This window comes from Coregonus lavaretus, assembly GCF_964263955.1.
Source record: "Coregonus lavaretus genome assembly, chromosome: 9".
Lineage (NCBI taxonomy): Eukaryota > Metazoa > Chordata > Actinopteri > Salmoniformes > Salmonidae > Coregonus > Coregonus lavaretus.
Window position 1 is genome coordinate 29,973,395 of NC_139996.1, and position 13,750 is coordinate 29,987,144.

Genomic DNA, 13,750 nt, shown 5'->3' on the forward strand with positions numbered 1-13,750 from the left:
GGAATAACATTCTCTCTTTCACTTAAAGTAGAAATCCTCGAAGCCTAGTAATGTTAATATGCAGTCACAAAAGCAAAGGTGCAGAACAAATCAACTGACATTTATTTTTTGGCATTCAGATTATAACATTGCAGACTTAGATTAGCGGTTTGGTTCATCAGGCTTGCTTCCTAACTCTTTACTATTGCTTAATTTACCCACATCTCATTTACTGTACATTGTCTGGGCCAGTACATCCTGTATGCCTCCTACCTACACAAATTACTCATCATACAAAATACATTTGCAAGACTAGCCACCTCTTCTAATTACCTGGCTTTGTTTAAGAAACGCAATATATTGTCTATTTACGACGTACATTTCCGCCAATTATGCATCTACAAATACTCATCCCTCCCAGACAGTTTACCTAAACCCTTCAATGGATTCTTCCAGGTTAATTCTGAAATCCATCTATATAACACAAGATACTTTGATAACCTTCACCCTCCCCACTGCCGCACCTCACATAGTCAATTCTCTACCAGATACAGAGGTACCATACTCTGGAATTATTATCTTCACATTACCAAACCTCATCATCCCTCAATAACTTCAAGCAAAGACTGGGGGTCAGCCTGATGAACCAAACTACTCAGTAATCTCCTCCATATAGCCCAACTCTCACGCACTCAAATCCACACATTTAAACAAAACATATACTGTTTTATTTGTGATTGCTGATCAGTTCATTTGTTTTAGCAAACCTTTTTATTTATTTTTACTTATGTATTGTATATTGTTTTTTTGTGGTGTGGTTTTTATATAAGCCCTTGGGCTTCCAACCACACCTCCACACTGTTTTTATGTTGTTATTTTTTAAATCTGTATTGTTGTTTATTACTTATTTTCTCTGGTGCAAATAAATTAAACCTAAAGACTTCAAAGTTATCACAATTTACCACAAGGTTCAGGCAAATAATTATACTATATCAGCCCCGTTCCCAGCCTACCTTCTCAGTGACGGCACGGGCACACTCAATGAGCTCCCTCTTGGAGAAGCTGTCAGTGGGGCTCATTTGCAGGGCCCCAGCCTTCTGAACCAGGTAGATACATCCATGGCCCAGCTCCTGGACCCGTGTCTTGATCTGGAAGCCCACCTGCAACACAGCCAGACAGCCAGTCCATCAGTACTACAGAGCCATCTCACCCACTCCCTGCCTCCTTCCACACAGCAGACAATGTTTCATCATGTCCTCGACTGACTGACTGACTGCCTCTTATCAGGCTGCTGGGTAAAAACTGATTTCCAGCACCTGAGAGGGACTGATGGTACTACACCTTTAATTTCCTGACACAGAAATGAATGGGTGGGTGGTACTTCATTACCAGCATCACTATAGGCTTTTAGGCTTGGATGGGTACAATGTCGCTATGGTAACAAGGGTTTCCAGCATCCAGTTATGTAAAGAGAATTGATAAGAGTGTGTGGTGATTAGGCTATGTTTTCACACACAATAGATAGCGGTCTCCCTCTCAGAGATGAGCATTAAACAGACTATGTGGGTGCAGCTGAGACAGAGAGAATGAGGTTTGAGAGGTGGAAATATATTCCAGAGTTTGATCTCACACTATCAAGTACAGCCTCAAGGAAGATGCATCATTTCAAAGAATGCCATCCACCCTGTGACATATCTGCATATATGTGTGATATTTCTGCATAATTTCTAAGCATATGCAAGTCTCTTGCATCTCAAATCTCTTTTGATATGTTGCCGTATAAAGACAAGGGAGATTCTCATTTGGGAAAAAGACTGTCCTCTCCTCCTCCATCCTCTCTCCTCTGTGACCCGGAAACCGATAAGTGGTTGAGGGGTCAAGGAGAGTGTCAATTGGTTTTTAGGGCAAACAGAGGAGTGTCCTGGTCTCCTCGATAGCCTCCTCCCGCCGAGGAAGTACAAGAGTATCACCGCCACACCCTTTGAATCAGCTGTTGTTTACTTATACACATATTTAAAAACAATATGCTACTTATCCTTTTATTTATAAAATGTCTAGCTACATTTATTTTTACTACTTTACACATTTAATTTGAGATTCCACCCCTGTAAACGTAATTTGCACAATGCCACTCGAGTGAAGAAGGAGAGTCTCATTTCATACAAGCACATTTGTTTCCACATTTCTTCTCCTCTCCTCGGTTACCTTTTTCAAAAGGAGGTGAGGAGAGGACGGAGGAAGGTGAAGGAGGATGGAGGAGTTGAGCAAACCAATTGAGAATCTCCCATAGGGCTTGCCTATAGGGGCACCACAGAAAAATTATCCCATATTTTAACAGTATCCTGCTTTGACAGTGCACCCATAGGCACCGCTTGACCTCTCACCTCATCTGGTTCTGCGGTGGCAGCTGCCAGGCGACCTTGGTGGGCTAACTGGCTGTAGTCTACAGTCACCTGAGAGGCCAGGCCACCCAGCTCCTCTGGACACGTCACTGACTTAGTCATCTGGGGACACAATCAGAACAAGGTCATAACATGACTGTGATATAGTTATTTCAGAAATGATGAAGAGGTACATCTATAAGGATACATTGCATATTTAGGGGGTAGTTGTTTGTGCTCACCATCTCCTGAGTTGTGATGGCGATGGCCTTGGAGTATTTCACCATGGTGGTCTGGTAATCCACAAAGGATCCTTCTGGTTCAGGGGGATTGCCCTCATCCAACTGCAGAGGGAAAACCACGGCTCGTTTAATATATTCAACCTAGCTACTTACTGTACATAATCTACACATATGAATATCAACCAAGCATCTACCACACATTTGAATAAAGCTTTTCTTTATTCAATGAACTCTATGCATAAATATGTTGCAGAATGCAAATATCCACATAAGGCTGCGCAATGTGTTATTTTCTATGCAGAAACATAAATCGAATTCAATAGGTTGGAAACATATAGAGAACAACATCTGATAGAAGCATTCAGGCAATCAAATATGCAGGCATAATTTATTATTATGAGCTCCATCATCAAGTCTGTGACAGATCTCAGGAGAAGGAGGGTGACAGCCAGTGGATGAGTGACAGCTGACAGCTCTGAGGCCTGGACCTGACACTTCCCATCCATCTCACTAATGAGTGTCAGTTAAGAGGATGTTTTTCTGCCCGCCCACCGTGGTGGAGACATCTTAAAGCAGTAGGAAGAGATGAGTGTTCTCAGCAGAGCTCTACTCCTGAGCTGCTTGGGGCCACAGTACACACGCACATACACCAGTGATGGCTCATAATAATGTCCGGAACGGAGCACATGGAATGGCATCAAACACCTGGAAACCATGTGTTTGATGTATTTGCTACCATTCCACTGATTCCGCTCCAGTCATTACCACGAGCCCATTCTTCCCAATTAAAGTGCCACCAACCTCCTGTGATATACTGTACACTCACATGTACACACATACACACTACTACACCCTGCTGTACAGGACACCAACCCCACTCACCCTGCTCATGGCCTCAGCAATAGCCTCCACCATGCCTCCCACCATGCCACCCTCGCTGGCCGCCTCATTCAGCGTCACCATGATGTCGTCCACAGCCTCCTTCATTAGCTGGATAGCCTCCGCTATGGCGTTGTGGGTGTGGGCCGCCTGGACACGCAGTAAATACACCAGACCACTGTGAAACTCAACAATCTTCTTCATAACAATACACATGGCTATGCAACTACAATAAGGAATATGATAGATTGTGGAATGAGGTGCACACAAATCTATACTAATTACGTACTGCTCCATTGCTCAAACATGGCCTCTGTGCACTGTGTTATACAGTAACATTACCTTGGGGTTTCCACCTCCCTCCTTGGCTGCATAGAGCATCTGCAGGGCAGATTCTGACAGGGTCTTGGTCTGGTCCAGGATGTTCATCTGCTGCTGCTGGTCGACAATCTTAGAGGCCAGGCCAACAGACGCAACGATGAGGGGCTCAAAGTAGCTGGCCAGCTGGGTCACCTGGGAGAGACAGTATCATGTAACAGTATGAAACACAGATCTAGGAGACATGAATTTCTCCCTATAGGTGAATGGTCCCAGACTAGTACCTTGTGCCCCAGCTGGGCAGCTTCACCCCTGGCTGCAGTATTGATGGGATCGATGAGATGTCCAATCTCCTGCACCGACGATGTCAGCTGCTCCTGCAAAGCCTAAGGGGGCAGCAAAGAATTACGATGGGGAAAATGAAAATGAAGAAAAAGCCATTATAGTGATCATTTGACAATTCAAACTTACTTCCAAAGAGATGTCATCCCTACATCCCTGTAGGCTCTGGCCCACAGCAGCTAGAGAAGCCTGCTCGATGTCCCGGATACACTTGTTGATGTTATCAATGGAGTAGTCACACTCCCTCTGCCCTGGCGCTTTGTCCCTACCAACAGTATCATGATACATATGAACAAATCGAATCACATTTTATTGGTCACATACACATATTTAGCAGATGTTATTGTGGGTGTAGCGAAATGCTTGTGTTCCTAGCTCCAACAGTGCAGTAGCATCTAACAATTCACAACAATACACAAATCAAAAAGTAAAATAATGGAATTAAGAAATATATAAATATAAGGACGAGCAATGTTGGAGTGGCATTGCCTAAAATACAGTAGAATAGAATACAGTATATACACTACCAGTCAAAAATTTGGACACACCTCCTCATTCAAGGGTTTTTCTTAATTTTTAAATTTTTTTGAATAATAGTGAAGACATCAAAACTATGAAATAACACATAAGGAAACATGTAGTAACCAAAAAAGTGTTAAACAAATCTAAATACATTTTATATTTGAGATTCTTCAAAGTAGCCACCCTTTGCCTTGATGACAGCTTTGCACACACTCTTGGCATTCTCTCAACCAGCTTCATGAGGTAGTCACCTGGAATGCATTTCAATTAACAGGTGTGCCTTCTTAAAAGTTAATTTGTGGAATTTCTTTCCTTCTTAATGCGTTTGAGCCAATCAGTTGTGTTGTGACAAGGTAGGGGGGGTATACAGAAGATAGCCCTATTTGGTAAAAGACCAAGTTCATATTATGGCAAGAACAGCTCAAATAAGCAAAGAGAAACGACAGTCCATCATTACTTTAAGACATGAAGGTCAGTCAATACAGAACATTTCAAGAACTTTGAAAGTTTCTTCAAGTGCAGTCGCAAAAACCATCAAGCGCTATGATGAAACTGGCTCCCCTGAGGACCGCCACAGGAATGGAAGACCCAGAGTTACCTCTGCTTCAGAGGATAAGTTCATTAGAGTTACCAGTCTGTGATTTATTTAGAATTCAAGGCACACTTAACAAGCATGGCTACCACAGCATTCTGCAGTGATACACCATCCCATCTGGTTTGGGCTTAGTGGGACTATCATTCGTTTTTCAACAGGACAATGACCCAACACACCTCCAGGCTGTGTAAGGGCTATTTTACCAAGAAGGAGAGTGATGGAGTGCTGCATCAGATGACCTGGCCTCCACAATCCCCCGACCTCAACCCAATTGAGATGGTTTGGGATGAGTCGGAGCGCAGAGTGAAGGAAAAGCAGCCAACAAGTGCTCAGCATATGTGGGAACTCCTTCAAGACTGTTGGAAAAGCATTCCAGGTGAAGCTGGTTGAGAGAATGCCAAGAGTGTGCAAAGCTGTCATCAAGGCAAATGGTGGCTATTTGAAGAATCTCAAATATAAAATATATTTTGGTTACTACATGATTCCATATGTGTTATTTCATAGTTTTGATGTCTTCACTATTCTACAATGTAGAAAATATTAAAAATAAAGAAAAACCTTTGAATGAGTAGGTGTGTCCAAACTTTTGACTGGTACTGTACATATGAGATGAGTAAAGCAGTGTGTAAACATTATTAAAGTGACTAGTGTTCCATTATTAAAGTGGCCAGTGATTCCATGTCTTTGTATATAGGGCAGCAGCCTCTAAGGTGCAGGGTTGAGTAACCGGTTGGTAGCCGGCTAGTGATGGGCAGTACTTCTACAAGCAGGTTTTCAATGCATTATCACAGGACCTCAAAGAAGGGAAATCATGTATACTAGGTACACTTTTTGCAAACATGGTCTCTAGAGGTTGACCAGATGCAAAATGTTCTGTAGCTAAGGGGCAAGTTACTCTGTGGGTGTGAGATAATGAGGGGAGACACTTCTATTCAAAACAGCAGGAGGGACTTTCTCAGTATAAGAAAGCGGTCAAAGCAGCACCAGCAGCACAGCAGATCCTCCACGGAACTCTGCCTACTCATCTTTATCAGTGCCCTAGAGCATTCCTCTTCATATTACATGGGAGGTGGAAACCCAGCCACCATAAATTACCATGACAACTCACCACTCAGTGGAACTGACAGTTACTCAGAGATAGCTGAACTCCCCCATACCCAGCCTGGCTACCCATCCCCATAGCTCTGGCCAAACTGACGTTTTTCTCCACCATGAGTCTGGATTTTCCTCCCTCCCCTACGATTTCTAGAATGCAAACACATTCTGTGTCACGACTTCCGCCGAGGCTGCCCCCCCTCCTTGTTCGGGCAGGCTTCGGCGTTCGTCGTCACCGGAGTACTAGCTACTGCCGATCCCATTCTCATCACTCCACTTGTCATGTCTTGTCAGTCACACACACCTGGTGCTCATTCCCCTAATTAGTATGTGTATAAGTGTTCCCTCTGTTCCCCTTGTCTTTGTGAGTGATTGTTTTGTTGTGAGAGCGTGTAGCTCGGTTGAGCTGTGTTATTGCCAAGGTCGATGTTTTCCCTTGTACAGTTTCGTTTGACACTTGGGACATTTGATTTATGCAAACGGATTAAACTCTGGACTTCTGTATTTTACACCTTGTCACATTCTGACTGTTTTGATTTGTTATCAACTTTGATACTCTGATTGGATAGATTTCTTAAAGACGATCCAATCGTTGATTTTTTTTTTTTGTACAACGCCCTTCACTTTTGAAGTCATACAAACAACTTCTAGGATGGCAGATTCAGACTGAATGTATGTAGCGATCGATAGAGCAGTGGAATTCTATTCAGGGTGAGTTATCAGGCAAGGCCTTAACAGGATAATACCCAGAGCACCATAGTGCAGAACCAGAGGGGTCTGTGCTGACCTGATGGAGGTGATGAGGCTCTTGATGGAGTCAGAGACGGTGCGGGAGTGCCCAGCCAGGATTGACCAGGTGGGCGGGTCTTTGGGGTTGATGATGAGCGAGCGGGCGGTCTCCAGGAGCAGGGTGGAGCTGTCCAGCATGGAGCAGGCTGAACGCATGATGGGCTCCTGGGCTGCCGAGCCCTGGAAATGGGAGAGAGGGAGAGAGGGGAGGACAGTGAAGGTGATAAAACAACACAGGTTAAAGAGCCTCTAACTAACAGCTCAATAGCAACACACTACACAGCTGTCACTGATCTCTTATTATTCATATTATTCTGCTTTACACGGAGACGCAGAGGCACACCTTCAGTCTTTATGATGGCAGCCAAAGCCTCCCTCGACAATTAGACTAACATGCTGAAGATTAGAGCAGCTGTGCTGAGAGAGAGGGCAGTTAAACACTGCCCTCCAACAGATAACAGTCAAAGCTTTTAGGGCTGTGTGAGGACTCTTTCTGCTAGATTGTAACATAAAATACATCCAATTTCTCCTTGAGCCATTTCCCAACATTAAATAAATTAGAGGGAAATAGTACATCAAACCAATCCCGCCAGCTTTCCTGCACAAACGACTCTGTACTGGCTCTATATCGGAGGGGATATTTCAAGGGGATTGAATGCCGTAGTCACCAATGTATTCATGGAATCTGTAGGAGTAGCTTTGCCGTCTCGTTTTTATTACAGAATATACAGTGGGGAAAAAAAGTATTTAGTCAGCCACCAATTGTGCAAGTTCTCCCACTTAAAAAGATGAGAGAGGCCTGTAATTTTCATCATAGGTACACGTCAACTATGACAGACAAAATGAGAAAAAAAATCCAGAAAATCACATTGTAGGATTTTTAATGAATTTATTTGCAAATTATGGTGGAAAATAAGTATTTGGTCAATAACAAAAGTTTCTCAATACTTTGTTATATACCCTTTGTTGGCAATGACACAGGTCAAACGTTTTCTGTAAGTCTTCACAAGGTTTTCACACACTGTTGCTGGTATTTTGGCCCATTCCTCCATGCAGATCTCCTCTAGAGCAGTGATGTTTTGGGGCTGTCGCTGGGCAACACGGACTTTCAACTCCCTCCAAAGATTTTCTATGGGGTTGAGATCTGGAGACTGGCTAGGCCACTCCAGGACCTTGAAATGCTTCTTACGAAGCCACTCCTTCGTTGCCCGGGAGGTTTGTTTGGGATCATTGTCATGCTGAAAGACCCAGCCACGTTTCATCTTCAATGCCCTTGCTGATGGAAGGAGGTTTTCACTCAAAATCTCACGATACATGGCCCCATTCATTCTTTCCTTTACACGGATCAGTCGTCCTGGTCCCTTTGCAGAAAAACAGCCCCAAAGCATGATGTTTCCACCCCCATGCTTCACATAGGTATGGTGTTCTTTGGATGCAACTCAGCATTCTTTGTCCTCCAAACACGACGAGTTGAGTTTTTACCAAAAAGTTCTATTTTGGTTTCATCTGACCATATGACATTCTCCCAATCCTCTTCTGGATCATCCAAATGCACTCTAGCAAACTTCAGACGGGCCTGGACATGTACTGGCTTAAGCAGGGGGGACACGTCTCGCACTGCAGGATTTGAGTCCCTGGCGGCGTAGTGTGTTACTGATGGTAGGCTTTGTTACTTTGGTCCCAGCTCTCTGCAGGTCATTCACTAGGTCCCCCCGTGTGGTTCTGGGATTTTTGCTCACCGTTCTTGTGATCATTTTGACCCCACGGGGTGAGATCTTGCGTGGAGCCCCAGATCGAGGGAGATTATCAGTGGTCTTGTATGTCTTCCATTTCCTAATAATTGCTCCCACAGTTGATTTCTTCAAACCAAGCTGCTTACCTATTGCAGATTCAGTCTTCCCAGCCTTGTGCAGGTCTACAATTTTGTTTCTGGTGTCCTTTGACAGCTCTTTGGTCTTGGCCATAGTGGAGTTTGGAGTGTGACTGTTTGAGGTTGTGGACAGGTGTCTTTTATACTGATAACAAGTTCAAACAGGTGCCATTAATACAGGTAACGAGTGGAGGACAGAGGAGCCTCTTAAAGAAGAAGTTACAGGTCTGTGAGAGCCAGAAATCATGCTTGTTTGTAGGTGACCAAATACTTATTTTCCACCATAATTTGCAAATAAATTCATAAAAAATCCTACAATGTGATTTTCTGGATTTTCTTTTCTCAATTTGTCTGTCATAGTTGACGTGTACCTATGATGAAAATTACAGGCCTCTCTCATCTTTTTAAGTGGGAGAACTTGCACAATTGGTGGCTGACTAAATACTTTTTTCCCCCACTGTATGAGGAACCAGACAAATAAAACAACGTGACACTGTAGGCTGAAGAAATCTCTTAGGAGATAAAAAATAGTACTCTGAGCAAGATGTGCATTTACATTTTCATACAGATAGTGAAAATACACATTGTCATTGAAGAGCTTATATATCGCACAATAACCTCATTGCTGATCTGTGCAGGGATACTAGCAAACTCTGGGTTGGAGGAAAATGTGGATAGATTCTCTACAGCCTCGATGAGTGGAGTTGTCGCGACACGGCATCTGTTTCTGTTCTCCTCTGAGAAGTCCCCATCCAAGGCCTGGAAGAAAACAACAGGACATGACCTCCTTAGCCAACACCCCAACTCAGCTACACAATATAGCCATCTGTCTTCATTACAAATGATGGAAATATTTTAAGTGAAACAGAGAACATCAATAAATCTACTTTTGCTGAAGGCACAAAGGACAAGAATCCCATTTATGAGTGGACCATGGCAGAGAGTACACATACCTTTATAGTTTTGACAAGGTTGGCTGTGGTGTTGGCAACCTCTTTGGCTGACTGAACAAAGTGTCTCCTGGCCACAGGGTTGGATGTCTTGGACGAGGCCAGGCGGCAGGCATTGCAAAGAGCTGAGGTATGCTTGGCTACAATCGTTGCTGCAGACAGAACCTAACAAACAAACAACCAAACGACAAACAAAGCAGTATAAACATTTCTCTAAAGAGGCATATGGTGGGAAGAAGTTTGATGTGATGTTGATGTTCAAATGTAATAATCCATTTGATTAAGTCACTATTCGTATAATAGACTCAATATGTCAATAAATGTCTCTCTACATTGGTCTTCTCACCTGAGAGGGGCTGCTGGCTGGGTCCACCAGGTTTTGACAGGCCATCTGAATAGCTTGGTTGGCCCTAGCAAACTGGATTGGATCCACCAAGCCCTCATGACCAGATTGGCTGTTTGGATCGGACACACCCACCAGGTAGGAGGCCTGCAGTGTGGGGAGAAGGAGAGAGCGGAATGCTCATGGCTTCGTTTCTGCTTTAGGGAGAGGTGCATGTAGGTGCTGTAACTAAACATGAATATAGGTCTAGAGCTGATAGAGTGTTGGTTGTGTGCCAGACCCAGACCCAGACCCAGACCCAGACTCAGACTCAGACTCAGACTCAGACTCAGACTCAGACTCAGACTCAGACTCAGACTCAGACTCAGACTCAGACTCAGACTCAGACTCAGACTCAGACCTGATAGCAGGGAGGAGTGGGAGGGAGGCTGGAAGCTCCAGCCAGTCAGTCAGTACTAGCCTGGGATCTCACCTGTCCAGCCGCCTCCGTCAACCCACACAGGGCCTTGGACGCCACCCCCACACAATCCCCAAACGCTGGCACGTTGCCCGTCTTACAGTGCTGGGAAATCCCCGCCATGGACTCTCCAAGAACCTGCACATGTGGAAATAGAAATAAACTGTAAGATTACCTCTTCAACTGTCTATTCCATTATATATCACTGACATTTAAAGTCTATGATGCATGTGATTGTTTTGTAAGGCTTTACCTTTGAGTTCTCCATGACGCTCTCGATGCAGTCAAAGTAGGAGAGCTCACTGACAGGCTCACTGGGGTTTTCCAGCAATCCTCTCACAGCCTGTACGCAGCGGGAGAGGGGCTCAACAATAAGGAGAGCACAAACTACTGAACCAATCTGATAGCCAACTTGGGGGAATTAAAATGTGTGCTACATGAAAAACAAGTCCAACTGTTTTTAATCGGTCTGTTTTGAAGTCATGTTAATCTTTAACTTATAGAGGGAAGTCATGTCGCCAAGCTTTATTACTTAATAATTTAGGAGAATAACCCACAGATCTGTGAGTTACATGAAAGCATCATTAGTGGTACTCCAGGGGTTGAAATTAATGGTGACTGTCATTCAATGTTAAGCAGAAGGGATACAGAGAGAGACCGATAATAAATATCAGAAAGCGTGAAGAGGAGGGGACATGGGCTGAAGGGGCTCAAGGCACAGAGGAAGTAAACGACTTGGTAATTATTCCCCATGGAGACAGAGCAATGCTGTGCATGAAATAATGTCAATACAGAAACCCTCAGCAACATGCATCTCATTCAGCCGTTAAATATCATCCCAATTAATGAATTGTAATGGAAAACCATTGCTTTTTCAGGATTCAAATCAACACAAAACAAGGCAGCAGTAAATATCTCATACCCCACGAATGACGCAGCCCCCCCCTTGAGCCAATATGCGTAATTTTGTAAATGATGGATCTCTATGGCAAGACGCATCATTCCCCCAAGTTTTGACAACATCGGGCCAGTGCTGTCTGAGATATCACATGTGACTAATGTATGAACTTACAAATGTACTAACAGATGGAGGCAAATCCACAGTTCCCTCCCTGATTTCATCGTGGGGGACAAAAAGTTACTACATCAAAACCCTTTATTTTGTGTAGACTGAAATAAACATGAATATTAGCTAGCATGAACATAAAAAGGGTTGTGTAGTGTACAGTAAAACGGCTACCTCCAGTTCTCTCAAAGCGTTGTCACACTCCTTCTGGCCCGGTGCCTGCTGGGTACACAGTGTGATGAGCTGATTAATGCTCTCTGTCACCGCTCTGAAACACAAGAGCAGCAGCACACGGCTTTTTAGCGCTCACATCTCTCTATATACACACACACGCATACACTTCTACTTTACACATGCATGGCAGAGCCCATCGCCCATCTCTCCCTGTGACAATCTAACACTGTACAGGAGTGTGGAGGCTGCGCTTAGTGATCACAGACAAGCTCCAGCCATGGCTTCCATCTGCCTAATTAAAGAGAGGGAAGTCAGTCAGGCCCAAAGCCCAGCGGGGCCAGCTACCTGCCATCTCTCCACCAGGGGGGATTCTACCCTACTATCTCTGTCTATCTCTCAGCCTAGCAACATCCTGTGAGAAGCAGAGATGTTTCATAGCATGGATATAAACTATGATAGTAGTGTACTTGTTTTATGTGGCTTTGAATGGAAACTGGGTCAGAATATACAGTATATGAATATGTTTTTGTTCTAACTGACTTAATACAGTCACTCCTTACAGTCTTACTTTGTGCTTAATGTAGACCCTCCTTATACTCAACTAGGTTGTGATAAGAGACATTCTTATATGCCATTCAGCTCCATATAGAGTGGCCTCACCTTGCTGCAGCAGCTAACAGGTTCTTGGCGTTAGCTGCTCCAGGATCCACTGACAGGGACTTGGCTGCCAGAAGGAGCTTGCTGGATGCCATGGAGATGTTCTTCAGGTTGCCAATCACTTGGATTTGGTCCTCTTGGGACTGCAAAGACAAAGTCACAAGACAACTCAGCTGTTTCTTAGAATAAAATATGTGTGTGTGGTCAACATGTTATTCAAGTCACATCTTTCCAGGAAAATGAAACTGTACGTATTGTCAACAACTGTCACACTGTCTATCTGGTGGAATGGCCTATGAAACTGGCATCATGTGAATGGTGTCCCCCACCTCAGCCAGCCAGTCCCCTATTCATTTAAGCCTGATTAAGGCCTGTGTGTCATGCTACATCAACTGCTCTCCTACACAATCTATCCAAATTAATGAGCAAAATAACCAGAACATCATCAAAGATCTCATCACGTCTGACTGTGTTAGCGCTCTCAGGGACAATCATGTGCCTAAGTGAATTAGATGAAAAGGACTAATTAACAAATGAATCAAAATAGCTTAAGTGCTCAAGCGACAGAAAAATGTGAAGCTACTCAACATGACTAGCTCAGAGGCATTTCCATTTTATCCTATTAAATCTAAACTGCTCCTGTCTACCAACAGTATATTCAGGTGTCATAACATTTATCCACACCTATTTCACAGGGAGATTAATCAGATATTTATATGGGGCTGTTGGGACCTGCTACAGATAATGATACCTACTTGAGTGTGTCCGGCCATCTCAACACCGGCGTCCAGGAACTCATCAAAGTCCTCACTGAATTTCCCAGAAGCCACGGCCAGTTGGTTGCTGGTACCCCGGGAGGAATGGACCACGTCCCCTGCTGAGTGGTTGAGCTCTGCAGCAGTATGGTTCAGCTCACTCTGAGCGTCCTGGAATGACTTACTGCAGGGGGGGAGCTGGAGAGACACAGGAAAAACACAAGTATAGTAGTCCGTACATTTTCATCGGTATCATTTGTTACATCATTATCCGTATGGTATTTGTGTTATGTTTATGTTACATTTTTCCCTGGATAGTTGTGAAATGTCTGTGTA

General features: G+C 43.9%; 1 protein-coding gene across 1 annotated transcript in view; it reads right to left on the bottom strand.

Annotated features, from left to right (window-relative positions):
* Positions 1-13,750, bottom strand: part of LOC311134565 (talin-2-like) — a gene marked incomplete at both ends in the record, with an annotated part of 76,727 nt that overhangs the window by 20,712 nt on the left and 42,265 nt on the right. The window contains 16 exons of the mRNA XM_084168271.1: positions 993-1,139; positions 2,364-2,483; positions 2,603-2,704; positions 3,485-3,631; positions 3,824-3,994; positions 4,084-4,185; positions 4,271-4,406; positions 7,141-7,322; positions 9,631-9,771; positions 9,966-10,127; positions 10,309-10,452; positions 10,778-10,900; positions 11,016-11,105; positions 12,003-12,096; positions 12,663-12,802; positions 13,415-13,612. Coding sequence (XP_084024397.1) covers positions 993-1,139; positions 2,364-2,483; positions 2,603-2,704; positions 3,485-3,631; positions 3,824-3,994; positions 4,084-4,185; positions 4,271-4,406; positions 7,141-7,322; positions 9,631-9,771; positions 9,966-10,127; positions 10,309-10,452; positions 10,778-10,900; positions 11,016-11,105; positions 12,003-12,096; positions 12,663-12,802; positions 13,415-13,612 — 2,199 coding nt within the window. The remainder of the gene's footprint in view (positions 1-992; positions 1,140-2,363; positions 2,484-2,602; positions 2,705-3,484; positions 3,632-3,823; positions 3,995-4,083; positions 4,186-4,270; positions 4,407-7,140; positions 7,323-9,630; positions 9,772-9,965; positions 10,128-10,308; positions 10,453-10,777; positions 10,901-11,015; positions 11,106-12,002; positions 12,097-12,662; positions 12,803-13,414; positions 13,613-13,750) is intronic.